This window comes from Erpetoichthys calabaricus, chromosome 4 (genome assembly GCF_900747795.2).
Source record: "Erpetoichthys calabaricus chromosome 4, fErpCal1.3, whole genome shotgun sequence".
Lineage (NCBI taxonomy): Eukaryota > Metazoa > Chordata > Cladistia > Polypteriformes > Polypteridae > Erpetoichthys > Erpetoichthys calabaricus.
In genome coordinates this window covers 158430023-158444730 of record NC_041397.2, presented here as the reverse complement: position 1 = coordinate 158444730, position 14708 = coordinate 158430023, and the positions used below count along the sequence as shown (strand labels likewise).

The 14708-nt window shown below is 37.4% G+C and overlaps 1 protein-coding gene across 1 annotated transcript in view; it reads left to right on the top strand.

Moving 5' to 3' along the window:
- The window catches only part of paxbp1 (PAX3 and PAX7 binding protein 1), a 276767-nt gene that overhangs the window by 238432 nt on the left and 23627 nt on the right, over positions 1-14708 (top strand). The window contains exons 14-15 of the mRNA XM_028799899.2: positions 13890-13966; positions 14091-14157. Of these exons, the coding sequence (XP_028655732.1) occupies positions 13890-13966; positions 14091-14157 (144 nt within the window). The remainder of the gene's footprint in view (positions 1-13889; positions 13967-14090; positions 14158-14708) is intronic.

Genomic DNA, 14708 nt, shown 5'->3' with positions numbered 1-14708 from the left:
CATTACCAACTCCTTGAACTAGGTTATCACTTTTGTGCAGAATATGCCCAAATCTGTTTCTATGTTAAAGTTGATAATCTTCAGAGATTTTTTATCTTATAAGCTTGTTTTGAAGAAAATGAATGCTTGGTGGAAAAAACATTTTAAGATTAACTTGCAAAAAAAACAGAATTCATGCAAATTAGCACTTTAGTTCAGTTCAGGAATTTAAACCATTTTTTATTCGCTGGTGGTGATAATCTCATTACACCTTAGTCTTCTGCAAAGAATCTTGGCATAATATTTGATGCCTTGGTTTCTTGTTCAAGCCTATATAAATGATATTAAGAGAGTTTAGATACAGTAGAACTTTATTTATGCCCGGGGGAAATTTGGCTTATTATAGAAGCTATTCTTTAGTGAGAGAGAGTGAGGGCGACACACGCTATGGTCTGAACACTCATCAAGATTACTAAAAAACTTAATTTGGAAGTCACAGTGAGACATTATAATTTTTTACTTACACATCTGCAACATTTTCCTTCACTTGTTTTCCTGCAGAGACTACTATAATTCTCTAATAGCAGATGTCTGTTATAAAGCCAGTGGCACATTACATGACTGCCTTCAGGAGCTCTGAGGCTAAAGATTTGCCCTGGCAATCAGACAAATGTCAGTTTGAATCCCGTAAACACCAAAAGAGAGACTACTCCATTGGGCCCTTGAGCAAGGCCCTTAACCTGCAGTTGCTTTGTCCTGGGTATGATGTTAATCTGCATCCAGCTGTGCAAGCAGGTCTTCCAACCTACAGGGAAAACTTGGGGGTTGGCGTTAGCATTGGCTCTCCAACCACTGTAAAAAAAAAAACCTTCACACTGTTCTAGAGTGTTGCTAAGGCGTCCCCTGCTGAACTTGGGTTCCAATTCAGGAGGTCCATCGTGTGGTGCATGCTCCCAACCTTTCTCTTTCTCTCTCTTCAGGGGCAGCAACTACTTTGTTTGTTTGTCTTCGTTATTGTTTGCTGATTTTTGGTACTTTATTTTTTTTTTTGGATAACATGGATAATTGAAAATGTGAGGAAGGATTTGCACTCACTTACACACACCACCAGTTGATGGACCTGCACCCTTTGTCTCCCAGAGCATTAGAGCTGTTCACCAAGCTGCCATCTAAGCTACTGTGTAGATGCCAAGGAAGATGAACAGGAGCCCACAACAAGAGAAGAAGGTACTGACTGTACCTGCCTTCTGCTATCATGGGCAATGTAAGATCTCTGACAAATGGATGAGCACTCAATGCCGGACAGGAACCAAAAGAAATAAAATCTCAGCAGTCTCATGTATTTTACAGAGATTTGGCTTAGTGCTGAAACACCACCTGTTGCACTGGATGGATTTAAAATTGTGCAGGCTGACAGAAGGAGGTGCTAAAGTGGCAAGAAGGGAGGTGGACTTGCCATTTATGTGAATGAAGAATGGTGCAACCCTGGACACATTACAATTAAAGCACAGCTATACAACCAGAATGTTGATCTGTTCCTGGTGGATTTGTGACCTTATTATATGGCAAGAGACTTTTCATATGCCCTTGTGCTAACAGTGTTGACATCCCTTTTTCTGCAGACACCTCAATTGCAACAGACACTGTATATTCTATAATAAGCAAATTTACGACTGACCATCCCAGTACTGTCATTACAATTTTTGGGGACTTTCACTATGTTTCATTTTCCACCACCCTCAATATTTTTTTTGCTTTGCCACTTTTAGGCCGATTGGACCATAATTTGTTACAGCTCATACCTACATATAAACCCATTGTCCAGTGGCTGCCATCCACCACCATGGCCGTGTAGGAATAGACGGTGGAGGCTGAGGAGGCTCTGAAGGATGCCTTTAAGAACACTGACTAGCATATGCTAGTTCACTAATATGATATATTATGAGTTACATGACATGGACATTGAGGGGCTAAGCCAGTGTATCACAGACTACATCAAGTTTTGTGTGGGTAACACAATCCCCACAGAGACAGTGTGTTGTTTTCCAAACAACAAGCCATAGACCACGAATGACTTGAAAGCCAAAATGAATATTAAGAAGAGAGCCCTCAGGTCTGGAAATATGGATGAAACCAAGCAGCTGCAGTCGGAACTGAAAAAACAGCTGTTAGATAAAAGCCCACTACAGAGACTAATCTTGAGCTCCAAGTACAACAAAACATCACAAAGTAATTGTGTTGAGGAAAAGGGGATGCGGATTATCACTGTCTATAATCAGGCTGTAAAACATGAAGAAGAAGGGAACAGGAACTGAGCTAATAAAGTCAACCATTTCTTCAACAGGTTTGACTCACTCTTCTCAATACAGCCCTCTCACAACACTGCTAGCCTCTTTGTACAAATTAAGGAGGTTTCATGATCCCAGCCGCCATCTGCCCCTTGCCTGATCTTCCCCTTCACTGACATCATACCTTTGGTCTACAGCCCCCTAACACCCCCAATCCCCAAATCTTCCTGAACTGTGTCTCCGCTGATCAAGTGAGGAGATAGCTGAAGAAACTCTTCATAAACAAGGCTTCAGGGCTGGATGGAGTCAGCCCCAGGGGGCTGAAAACATCATGTGTGCTCCCATTGCCAAGGAAAGGGCATTCCAATGATCCTAAGGATTCTAGATAGACAGACAGACAGACAGACACATACATACATACAGACACATACATACATACATACATACTTACTTACTTTATTAATCCCCAGGAGAAATTCACATACTCCAGCAGCAGCATACTGATACAAAAAACAATATTAAAACAATTTAATAATATTAAATATTAAACAATATTAAATTAAAGAGTAATAAAAAGGCAGGTAAAAACAGACAATAACTTTGAATAATGTTAAGGTTTACCCCCCCGGGTGGAATTGAAGAGTCGCATACTTTGGGGGAGGAACGATCTTCTCAGTCTGTCAGTGGAGCAGGACAGTGACAGCAGTCTGTCGCTGGAGCTGCTGTTCTCTCTGGAGATGACACTGTTTAGTGGATGCAGTGGATTCTCCATAATTGATAGGAGCTTGCTGAGCGCCTGTCGCTCTGCCACAGATGTCAAGCTGTCCAGCTCTATGCCAACGATAGAGCCTGCCTTCCTCACCAGTTTGTCCAGGCATGAGGCGTACTTCTTCTTAATGCTGCCTCCCCAGCACATATTCTAGACCAGTTACTTTTACTTCATACGTCATGAAGACCTTTGAAAGGCTAGTACTAAAGCAGCTATGACCGCTGGTTTCTGCCAATCAGACACATATAAGTATGGAGGATGCTCTAATCAGCATGCCACACTCATGCTTTCCACTTTGACAAAACCGGCACCACAGTGAAGATAATAGTTTTTGATTTTTCAGTGCCTTTAACACCATTCTTCGTCATGGACTATGAAAAAAGTTCAGGGCTTTGAAATTGTATGACCCCACAATCGCATGGATTACGAACTACCTGACCATCAGACACCAGTTTATGAGGCTTTAGGGCCTGTGTGTCAGAAATGTTGGTGTGTAATACAGGAGCACCTCAGGGAAACTGTCCTGTCCCCTTCCTGATTGCCCTCTACACAACAGACTTCTATTACAATACTAGCAGTTATCATCTAGAGAAATTTTCAGATGACTTATCCATCATAGGCTGCATAGTAATGCGGATGAGTCAGAGTACAGGAAGGTTGTGGAGGACTTTGACTTGTGGTGTAGAAAAAACCTGCAACTCAACATCAGCAAGACATAAAGAACTGGTGGGGGCTTCCAGCATACCAAGGAGCTTCTGAGACTAGTTATCATTCGGGGGAAGGATGTGGATGTGGTGCAGAGTTATAAGTACCAGAGGATTCACATAACAAGCTGGACCGTTCTGACAACACAGTGGCATTGTACAAAAGGGTCTGAGCAGACTGTACTTGCTAAGAAGCTCAGGTCTTTTGATATATGCAACAAGATGTTGGAATTTTTTTTATCAATCCATAGTTAGTAATGTGGTGTTCTACACTGTAGTCTCCTGGAGAAACAACTTGAGCTCAAAAGAAGCAGTGTCTTAACAAACTTAACACGAAAGCCTGCTCCATCACAGGGCAAACCCTGGACAGTGTGGCAGCTGTCATGAAAAAGAGGATGGCAACAAAGTTGAATGCTAATCATGAAAAATCCCCTCAATCTCCTCTAAGGGGTGCTCCATCTGACTACATAGGACTCCATGATAACTTTCCGGCAGTGTTTCTTTCACATTTAAAAAAATATCACAAGGCAACGCCTTTTTCTGTCAGCCAATTACATGCTGCCTGACAGAGCTTGTGAAATGCTTTACAGGAACTGTGAGTTCAGCTTCAATGTCGGTCCTTTTTTCATTCTTTCGTGGCAATACAAAATACAAATCTGTTTGATTTTTGTTGGGGCAAGTCATAGACCGATCTGACTGAGCTGCTGGATATGTCAGACTACACTTGTAGTGGTCAGAGAAGTGTGCCATGACGTCCTCTAACTCAACTAAGATTATTTCATGAATTCTACCAGTGAAAATCACTGATAAAAGTAATGTGACAATGTTTAATCTGTTTTATCTCTAATGCAGCTGGTTTATAACTTTGCTACAAGAGTCCTCACTCAGACTCTCAGTAGTGAGCACATAGTGCCTGTTCTTTTCCACCTTTGTGGGCTCTCTTTATTTTAAAAAATCTAAATGCAAGAGTTTGTTGACAACATTTAAGCTTTAAATAGCCTCTTGCAGCAGTATAGTCCTGCTTACCTACTCTGATAAACTGATGCTGGCATTCTTGTCTTGCCCCAAACAAATCTGCTGACAGAGTCTTCAACTCTGTTGTGGCCTGACTTTGGAATGGCTTCAATAACATAATTCGGTCTTCTCGAAGAATTCTTCTTTTTAAAGGGCCACTTAAAGAACATGTGTTCAGAATGGCATTTACCTTTTACCTTAGTGGCATTCTTAACTATTCACCCTGTTTATCCAGATGGTTAGACATACATGTTGTGGCACAAATTATTTGTTCATGGTTTTCTTTTAGTATTTTTTATTCCTGTTTATTGTTTCTTATTCTAATCCAGAACTTTGTGCCCTCTAGTTTTGTTTGGTGTTTAATATTTGATAGCATTTTGTATGCGTGCTTTCTGTTTGATCTTTTTCTGTACTTTTATTCTGTTTTATCCTTTTGGATATTTGTGAAGCTCTTTGAGCATGGGAAAGAGGTTATAAAAATTACATGTATTATCTGGTCATTTTGATTTTGCAGTAAGGATTCTCCTTATTGGTTTCATGTAGTTTGAGCAAAGAAAAGGTTTAACCTTACAAACATATTCTAAGACTGATACCACTAAGTGATTTGTGGAAACACAGAAAGTTAGTACTAATGTTTTATCACTAGACAATATTAAAATTAGAATATTTAATCCACTGAACATTTATTTGATTTTATATAGCACTCTGCAGACAGTATTTTTTCAAATGTCTGAAAAAATACTTAAAATTGTAAAATGCTGGAAAACTGACTTTACCAGATTACAATTTATATTTCAATAAAGAGATGGAAAATAAATTCACCTTCATTTGATTTGATCAAGGTATGATTAGACAAAGGGACTAGAAGCAAAATGTGATCCATAGAATGACTTCTACGGTAAATTGTTCTAAAAAGGTGACAATAATGTGTTGCTGTTTTGTGCTATATACTATTAACAATGAGCTTTATTTTCAATAAATTGAAGTGTACTTTATTAGAATAACTTAAATTATAAATTTATGTAAAGAAAATTATTTTTATTGATACTGGGTTTTTTTTATGAAAACTTGTTTTCAAATTATTGGATTCTCTGTTTTTAAAGAAAATCTATTCATTGAAATCTGATGTGGATTTTGCTAATTCAAATACGTTAGTATTTTTCCAATACTAATTTGTAAAAAATGTTTTAATTGGAAACGAGTTAAAAGCGTAACATTTTTTTCTTGACATCTATCATACCAGATTTATGGATAAAAAATTTTTAAATAGTTGTAGTTTTTACAAATTAGTTAATAAAGGTAATGAAATACTTGGCATTAACAGGGAAGTAATCAGTAAATGTTAAATCCTTTATACAGTGCTCAGTAAGAAAATTAATTCTGTACCCACTAACAGTAGGGAGATGGCAATAAGGGAAAAAATAGTTAAAAGGGTATTGGTAACAATTGGAGAAGGGCAGTGTCTGGTTCTAACTAGGGGTCACCTAACTTGCTTAACAAGTTATTCAGTACATCCCAATAGACTCTTTGCAGCAATTACCAAATGCAAGCTTTTAATAACAATGTAATCTCCACCATCTTCATTATCATCTGTTTAGTGGCTATTTTTCTAGTTTACCCAAGATGGTTGTATTCAGTTAAGCCTAACACCAACACAAAACCCTCACGATTTCCTCAAGTCTTTGCAGTACTTAACATCCTTTTGCGTGACAGCTTTTCTTCTCATATGTTCCTTCACCACCTCTAGTCATGTCGTCTTCAGCATTCCCCTGGGCCTCATCCAGTCTGCTTCCATCACAGTGCAACGTTTCACCCAGTCATCTTCTGTCTTTTGTTCCACATGCCTGAATCACTTTAGTGTGTTTCTTCTCAACACATCTATCACCTCTGCACCTGCTGTTAACTTAGTATTCATCACTCTGTCACCTCACACATCAACCTGGTCATTCTCATTTCTTTTCCACCTTCATCAGTGACATCTCGCTCTCATACAGAATACTGCACCTCACTATTTTTATGAGTATTCTTTTCTAGAAATGCTCTTTTAGAAGCCATTAATGACAATTTGCATTGGTACTGTGGTTGGATTAGTGTGCTTTGGTCACATAGGTCCACAATTAACCAGTCTGGACAATGTCAGTTTCTGTGTTTTTGCTATTAGAATAATAAATCCATGGAAAAAAACAATGTCATATCTCTTCATGGGGTATGGTGTTTTTTTTTATTACTATTATTGCTATGTGGATCTTTTGCTGCCATTTTTCATTACTTTCCTTATTATTTACCAGAATGACATTGTCAACTCTAGTAAGCATTGATATTCTGGGGAAGTCATTTTTTTCAGAAACCTGATGGCTGTTTCAGCATGATAGTGACATAAGCATACATCAAAATAAATTAAATAATTGTTCTCTGAAAACAAACTCTGTTCTTAATAGCCAACTCAGTCACATTAGTTTAACTGAAAATTAGTCTAAATTGAAGAGAAGGCAGTCCATAATCCTTAAAAACCTGGAATATATATTGAGTAGTGAATTGTCAAATATTTCACAATGTAATCTCCATCCTTGTTCAGCATTAATGCTTTGTTATCTTTTAGATTTACCCGTGGAACAAAATGTAAAACATTTGTTTTTAAATAATTAGAATAACAAAAAGAGTTAAATATGTCATCAATATGCATACATAATTATTGGTGACACCGTATCATTTTATCTTAGAGGGAACTCTTATCTCTTTTAATTTACTAAATCTAATAATGAATATGTTGCATAACTTTTCTTGTTATAGTTTATGAAGCTTTCCAAGTAAGATTCAAACATAACTGAATGACTTAAGAAAATTACTTCTATAATCCTAAATTCAAGTTCTTATTAAATCTAAGATCTCACAGTATTTTCAGCACACTGTCTCATCCCATTTTAATAAAGGCCAGTTTGTCAGTCTCAGAACCTTATCTGTATCACTCAATTTTGAACCAAGAGATCTGTCCATTGCACATCTTTCCAATCACTGCAATGAATATAGTCATCCTATGGCACTATTTCTTCCTTCCATATTTAGATATCTCCAATTGAGGTCTGGACTACCCTACTCTTACTAAGACAGACCTGGTGATGTCCCACCTATCCTTCCTTCCTGAGTCATTGAATGATTTGCTAGTTTATGTTATGCCAAAAGTTATTCTCCATGGCTTCATCTACTGAGTTCTTGGCTAAAGTCCATTTAGAATGCAACTTCCAAAGGTGAGGTTTATACAGGGGCATCTGTTTGGGCCTTCCATGTCAGATGAGCAGATTGTCTGACCTCATGATGTGACTGGCAGCAAACTGGTGATCAGTTAACAGTTCAGCATTCATTGCTTGACTGTCCAGAATATGCAGGGTTGGATCTAAGACAAAATGTTTCAATCATTATCCTTTGGTTCAAGGTACCCTAGTGTTGAGAAACATTTAATTTAAGTCTGAAAATGTTGTTTGTTACTGAATTTCTTTGAGTAATACAGAAATCTAATAACATATGGCAGACTGTCCCTCCAAGTTATTTTCCTCCAGGTATTTCTGTTGTTTAAAAAGTTGTCATTCCAGTCTACCAGTAAATGTATAATGTGGCACCCAATCAAGCACTGAATTTGCTGTCATGAAAAGGCCAGAATACTCTGTATATTTCTTAGATGCACATACACTGTGTGTAAAATTATTAGGCAAGTGATTATTTTGACCATATTATCATTTTTATGCATATATTCCAAATCCAAGCTGTATTAACTGAATGCTTATTGGATTTAGCCATATCAGGTGGTGTGTATTTGTGTAGTTAGGGAGGGTGTGGCCTAAGGAGATCAACACCCTATATCAAGGTTTGCATAATTATTAGGCAGCTTGTTTTCCTCTGGCAAAATGGGCCAAAACGAGATTTAACTGACTCTGAAAAGTCAAAAATTGTAAAAAGTCTTTTTAGAGGGATGAAGCACTCTTGAAATTGCTAAGATATTATGGCGTGATCACAGAACCTTCAAACGGTTTGTTACAAATAGTCAACAGTCACAAGAAACGTGTCGAGAAAAAAAGACGCAAATTAACTGCCACAGATTTAAGAAGGATCAAATGTAAAGCTACCAGGAACCCATTATCCTCCATTGCTGTCATATTCTAGAATTGCAACTTAGAGTGCCCAGAAGTACAAGGTGTACAGTGCTCAGAGACATGGCCAAGGTAAGGAGGGCTGAAACCCGACCACCACTGAACAAGACATAAGTTGAAATGTCAAGACTGGGCCATGAAATATCTGAAGACAGATTTTTCAAAGGTTTTAAGGACTAATGAGATGAGAGTGACTCTTGACAGACCAGATGGATGGGCCGGTCCGTGGCTGGTTCAGTTACGGGCACAGCGCTCCACTTCGACTCAGACGGCAGCAAGGTGGAGGTGAGGTAATGGTATGGGCTGGTATTATAAAAGATGAGTTAGTTGGTCCTTTTTGGGTTGAAGATGGGCTAAAAATCAACTCCCAAACCTACTGCCATTTTTTAGAAGACACTTTCCTCAAGCAGTGGTACAGGAAAAAGTCTGTATCTTTCAAGAAGACCATGATTTTTATGCAGGACAATGCTCCATCACATGTATCGAAGTACTCCACTGCGTGGCTAACCAGTAAAGGCTTTAAAGTTCAAAGAATAATGACATGGCTCCCTTCCTCACCTGACCTAAACTCTGTTGAGAACTTGTGGGCCCTTCTTAAATAACAACAGCAACTTTTATTTATATAGCACATTTTCATACAAAAAAAGTAGCTGAAAGTGCTTTACATAATGAAGAAAAAAAATTAAAATAAAAGACAAAGTAAGAAATTAAAATAAGACAACATTAATTAACATAGAATAAGAGTAAGGTCCGATGGCCTGGGAGGACAGAAAAAACAAAAAAAAAACTCCAGACAGCTGGAGAAAAAAAAAAAATCTGCAGGGGTTCCAGGCCATGAGACCGCCCAGTCCCCTCTGGGCATTCTACTTAACATAAATGAAATAGTCCTCTTTGTATTTAGGGTTCTCATAGAAGGACTTGATGATGATGGTCATGCGGACTTCTGGCTTTTAATTCATCAGTGTTGGAACATCACGGTGCTTTGAGTAGTTGCGCCACCACCACAAAGAAACTGGAAAAAGAAACAGAAGAGAGAGTAGGGGTTAGTACGGATTTTAGAGCCACCATGAATAGTTATTATAATGAGTTGAATATACAAAGTATCAGGATTAAATTAAAGTGAAGTTATCAGAAAGCCATGTTAAAATAATGTGTTTTCAGCAGTTTTTTTTAAAGTGCTCCACTGTATTAGCCTGGTGAATTCCTACTGGCAGGCTATTCCAGATTTTAGGTGCATAACAGCAGAAGGCCACCTCACCACTTCTTTTAAGTTTTGCTCTTGGAATTCTAAGGAGACACTCATTTGAGGATCTAAGGTTACGATTTGGAATATAAGATGTCAGACATTCCGATATATAAAATGGGGCAAGATTATTTAAGGCTTTATAAACCAAAAGCAGAATTTTAAAGTCAATCCTGAATGACACAGGTAACCAGTGTAGTGACATCAAAACTGGAGAAATGTGCTCGGATTTTCTTTTCCTAGTTAGGATTCTAGCAGCTGCATTCTGCACTAGTTGCAAACAATTTGTATCTCATTTTTGGGTAGTCCTGAGAGTAGTGCGTTACAGTAATCTAGTCGACTGAAAACAAATGCGTGAACTAATTTCTCAGCATCTTTCAATGATATAAGAGGTCTAACTTTTGCTATGTTTCTTAAGTGAAAAAATGCTGTCCTAGTGGTCTGATGAATATGCGATTTAAAATTCAGATTATAGTCAATAGTTACCTCTAAGCTTTTTTTCCTCCGTCTTGACTTTTAATCCTAATGCATCCAGTTTATTTCTAATAGCCTCATTGTATCCATTATTGCCAATCACTAAAATTTCAGTTTTCTCTTTATTTAGCTTTAGAAAATTACTATTAATCCATTCAGAAATACAAGTAAGACATTGTGTTAGTGAATCAAGAGAATCGGGGTCATCAGGTGCTATTGATAGGTACAGCAGTGTGTCATCAGCATAGCTGTGGTAGCTCACGTTGTGCTCTGAGATAATCTGACCTAACAGAAGCATGTAGATTGAGAAGAGCAGCAGACCCAGGATAGAACCTTGTGGAACACCATGTAGGATATCATGTGTCTTTGAGTTGTAATTACCACAACTAACAAAGAATTTTCTCCCTGCCAGGTAGGATTCAAACCAATTTAAGACACTGCCAGAGAGGCCCACCCATTGACTAAGGCGATTTCTAAGAATATTATGATCAATGGTGTCAAATGCGGCACTCAGATCTAGGAGGATGAGAACAGATAAATGGCCTGTGTCTGCATTTACCCGCAAGTCATTTACTACTTTAACAAGTGCAGTTTCTGTGCTGTGATTTATTCTAAAACCTGACTGAAATTTATCAAGAATAGCATGTTTATTGAGGTGGTTATTTAACTGCATAATGACTGCCTTCTCTAGAATTTTACTTAAGAAAGGCAGGTTAGAGATGGGTCTAAAATTTTCAAGAGCAGAGGGGTCAGGATTATTTTTCTTAAGTAGGGATTTAACTACAGCAGTCTTAAGACAGTCTGGGAAGACACCCATATCTAATGACGAATTTACTATGTCAAGAATATTATCAATTAGCACGCCCGATACTTCTTTGAAAAAACTTGTTGGTATTGGGTCAAGGACACAGGTGGAGGGTTTCAGTTGAGAAATTATTTTATGTAAATCAGGTAAATCTATCCTGGTGAAAGAATTAAATTTGTTTGTAATGGAGTACTGGGGTTTAGGAGGATCCTTAGTGTTGGGGAGATATATACTGTGTTATTTCTAATATCATTAATTTTTTGATTGAAAAATACAGCAATAGCCTCACAGGTTTTACTGGAAGTACTTTGGAGGCATTCCTTTGAGTTACCTGGGTTTAGCAGACGATCAGTCGTCGAGAATAAGACTCTGGGATTACTAGCATTGTTATTTATAATCTTGGAGAAATAGCAGCGCCTCTCAAGACAGACTGTGTTATTGTATTCTGTTATTTTAACCTTTAATATTTCATAGTGGATAGTTAGTTTAGTTTTCCTCCATTTACACTCAGCTCTACGGCATGTTCTCTTTAAATCAAACACTGTTTGGGTCTTCCATGGTAAATGGGAGATTTAAGGTGAAAGGAAAATAGTACACTTCTCTGAACAGTGTCTGGGAGGCTGTGGTTGCTGCTGCACAAAAAGTTGATCAAGAAACTGACAGACTATATGAATGGAAGGCTTATGATTGTTATTGAAAAGAAGGGTCACTTTTTTGTTTTGGAAATGTCAGAAATGTTTCCTTGTAAATTTTGAGTTGCTTATTATTCTCACTTTAACAAATGAAAATAAACAATTGAGATGGGAAAATTTTCGTTTTTCCTTTAGTTGCATAATAATTGTGCACACATATGTCTTCCCCTGAGAATGTTCACACTCACATTTCCTTTGTAAAACATTCAGGTTTCAGGTTTATTAACATTTTGCATTGGCTGATAGCACTGTATTTGTTCCATATTAAAATTAATCCTCAGAAATACAACTTGCCTAATAATTGTGCACACAGTGTATATAAATAAAGGTTTTTCTCTTTACAACTTGAAATCATATTCAGGTGACCCTTGGGCTTCTCTACCTGATACAAACTGCAATTATGGCACTGCGCTAAAAGCCTGGTAGTATCCTTATACCTGCCTAAGGTCTGTCCAGTGACAAAAATAAGCCCAAGAAGAGAACAAACCTCAACTAAGAAGGTGCTTCAAACTATATGTAGATTTTTTTTAACCTTTAGCTCAGCTTTGACTCAACCCCCAACCAAACATATTCTAATGTATATCTAATCCCAAAGTCTAGTATGTTCAGAAAGTTCCGTTTCTTTAGTAATCAAGAAGTTAAATTGTGACTGCAAAACCTGTCTTTTCCTATAGAGTACCTCTTTTGGAGACCTTCCCTCAATTCTGACAAATTTTCCCTGTCCCTGTTGCTGACAAAACCAACAACCCCTCAAACTCCTCGTTCCCATTGCATGGTAATGCCGCCACCACATTTCATCGTAGAGATCGTATTAGGCAGGTGATGTGCATTGCCTGATCTTCGCTAGACTTTAATGCTTGGAGGTCTGTCAGAATAGTTACATTTTTGTCTCATCAGACCAGAGAATACATCTCCATGTGCTAAGAGTTATTTAAATTCCATTTGGCAAACTCTAGGCAGGCTGTCAATATACCTCTTATGCAAGAGTAGCTTCTGTCTCTTATCATAAATACCTGAATGATTGAGTGCTGCTGAGATGGTCATCCTTCTGACAGGTTCTCTCAGTAGAGGGTTTCTGAAGGTCTGTTAGAGTTACCATTGGGCTTTTAGCCATTTCTCCTACTAAGAACCTTCTTACCCAAATGCTCAGTTTGGCCAGATAGCCAACTTAAGGAGGAGTTCTAGTGGTTCCAGAATTAATCTATTTCAGGCTTTCTGGAGCCACTGTGAACACTCAAAGCTTTAGATATGTTTTATACCCTTGCTCCGACCTATACCTCACCACAATTGTATCATGAAGCTCTACAGAAATCTCCTTTGACATGCAGCATGATTTGTGGGACCTTGTATACACATACATGTGCCTTTCTAAACTTTGTCTTGCTGATTCATTTTGCTGCAGGTGGACTCCAGTCAGGTTCTTGACACATCTCGAAGATAGATAGATACTTTATTAATCCCCATGGGGAAATTCACAAATTAAAATTAAATTTAAGCAAACAGGATGCACCAGACCACAATTTGGAGTGCCACAACAAAGGATCTGAATACTCGTATAAATGAGAGATTTCAATTTTTGATTTTTAATAAATTTCCAAACGTTTGGGAAAACATTTTAACTTTGTCTTTATAGGTTATTGAGTATAGATTGACTGAAAAAAAAGTTTATCTATTCAAAATTAAATGTTCAACACAACGTCTGTAGAGAGTGACGGTGGTCTGAATAGTTTCCGAACCCTCTATACACAATTTTTATTTATTTTTTTTCTTTTTTTATAGGAGCTATTGAAAACAATTGTGATGCGTACAAGAAGAACCTTGGATGATGATATTTTCATGCCTTTATATCCCAAGCAGTGAGTTTTTAAAATTGTTTTCATAATCAGTTTACACAGAAATAGTTAATTGGGCTACAGTTTCACTAATTTTTGGTGTATTTATTTCCTTCATGTAATGTTTAATTTTTTTGTTTACTTTCAGTGTATTAGAAAACAAAAACAGTGGACCATATTTGTTTTTTCAGAGACAGTTCTGGTCCTGTGTAAAGGTGAGTAGTTTTAGGGTAAATGGAAAATTATTAATTTTCTCACAGGTTATAGAAAGTGTGTTGATAATAATATAATCATAATTAATAATATAGAAATCTCTAGCTGCTGTGGTCCACAATTAATCATGCATTTAATCTAGCATTTAAGTCTATGTGCAAAAGGATCAGTGGGCATCTCAGCATTCATAACACAGATCCATAGCACCACAGTAATGTCTTGAAATAACTTCATTTGCTAATGCAAATTCTACTGGATTTTCCAGGGTCTCTGATCTTTGTTGAATGAGACTTGCGTTGTAATTCCTAATAATTTTCTTTCTCTTGTAATCATTTTGAAAGCTGATATAGAATTTCACAGAACCTTGGTTTCTTTTAATTGTGGCATCTGCCTTGTATCTGTATCTTTTTGCTTTCTTATGTTCATTTGTATGTTGTGTAAGTTACACACTGCTGTTTCACATTTGGCATCTATTGTGCACTTCTTAGTTGGCTATATTTGGTTTTTCATGTATGATTTGCTGAAGATTCTCTTTCTAATCTTGCCATTTGTT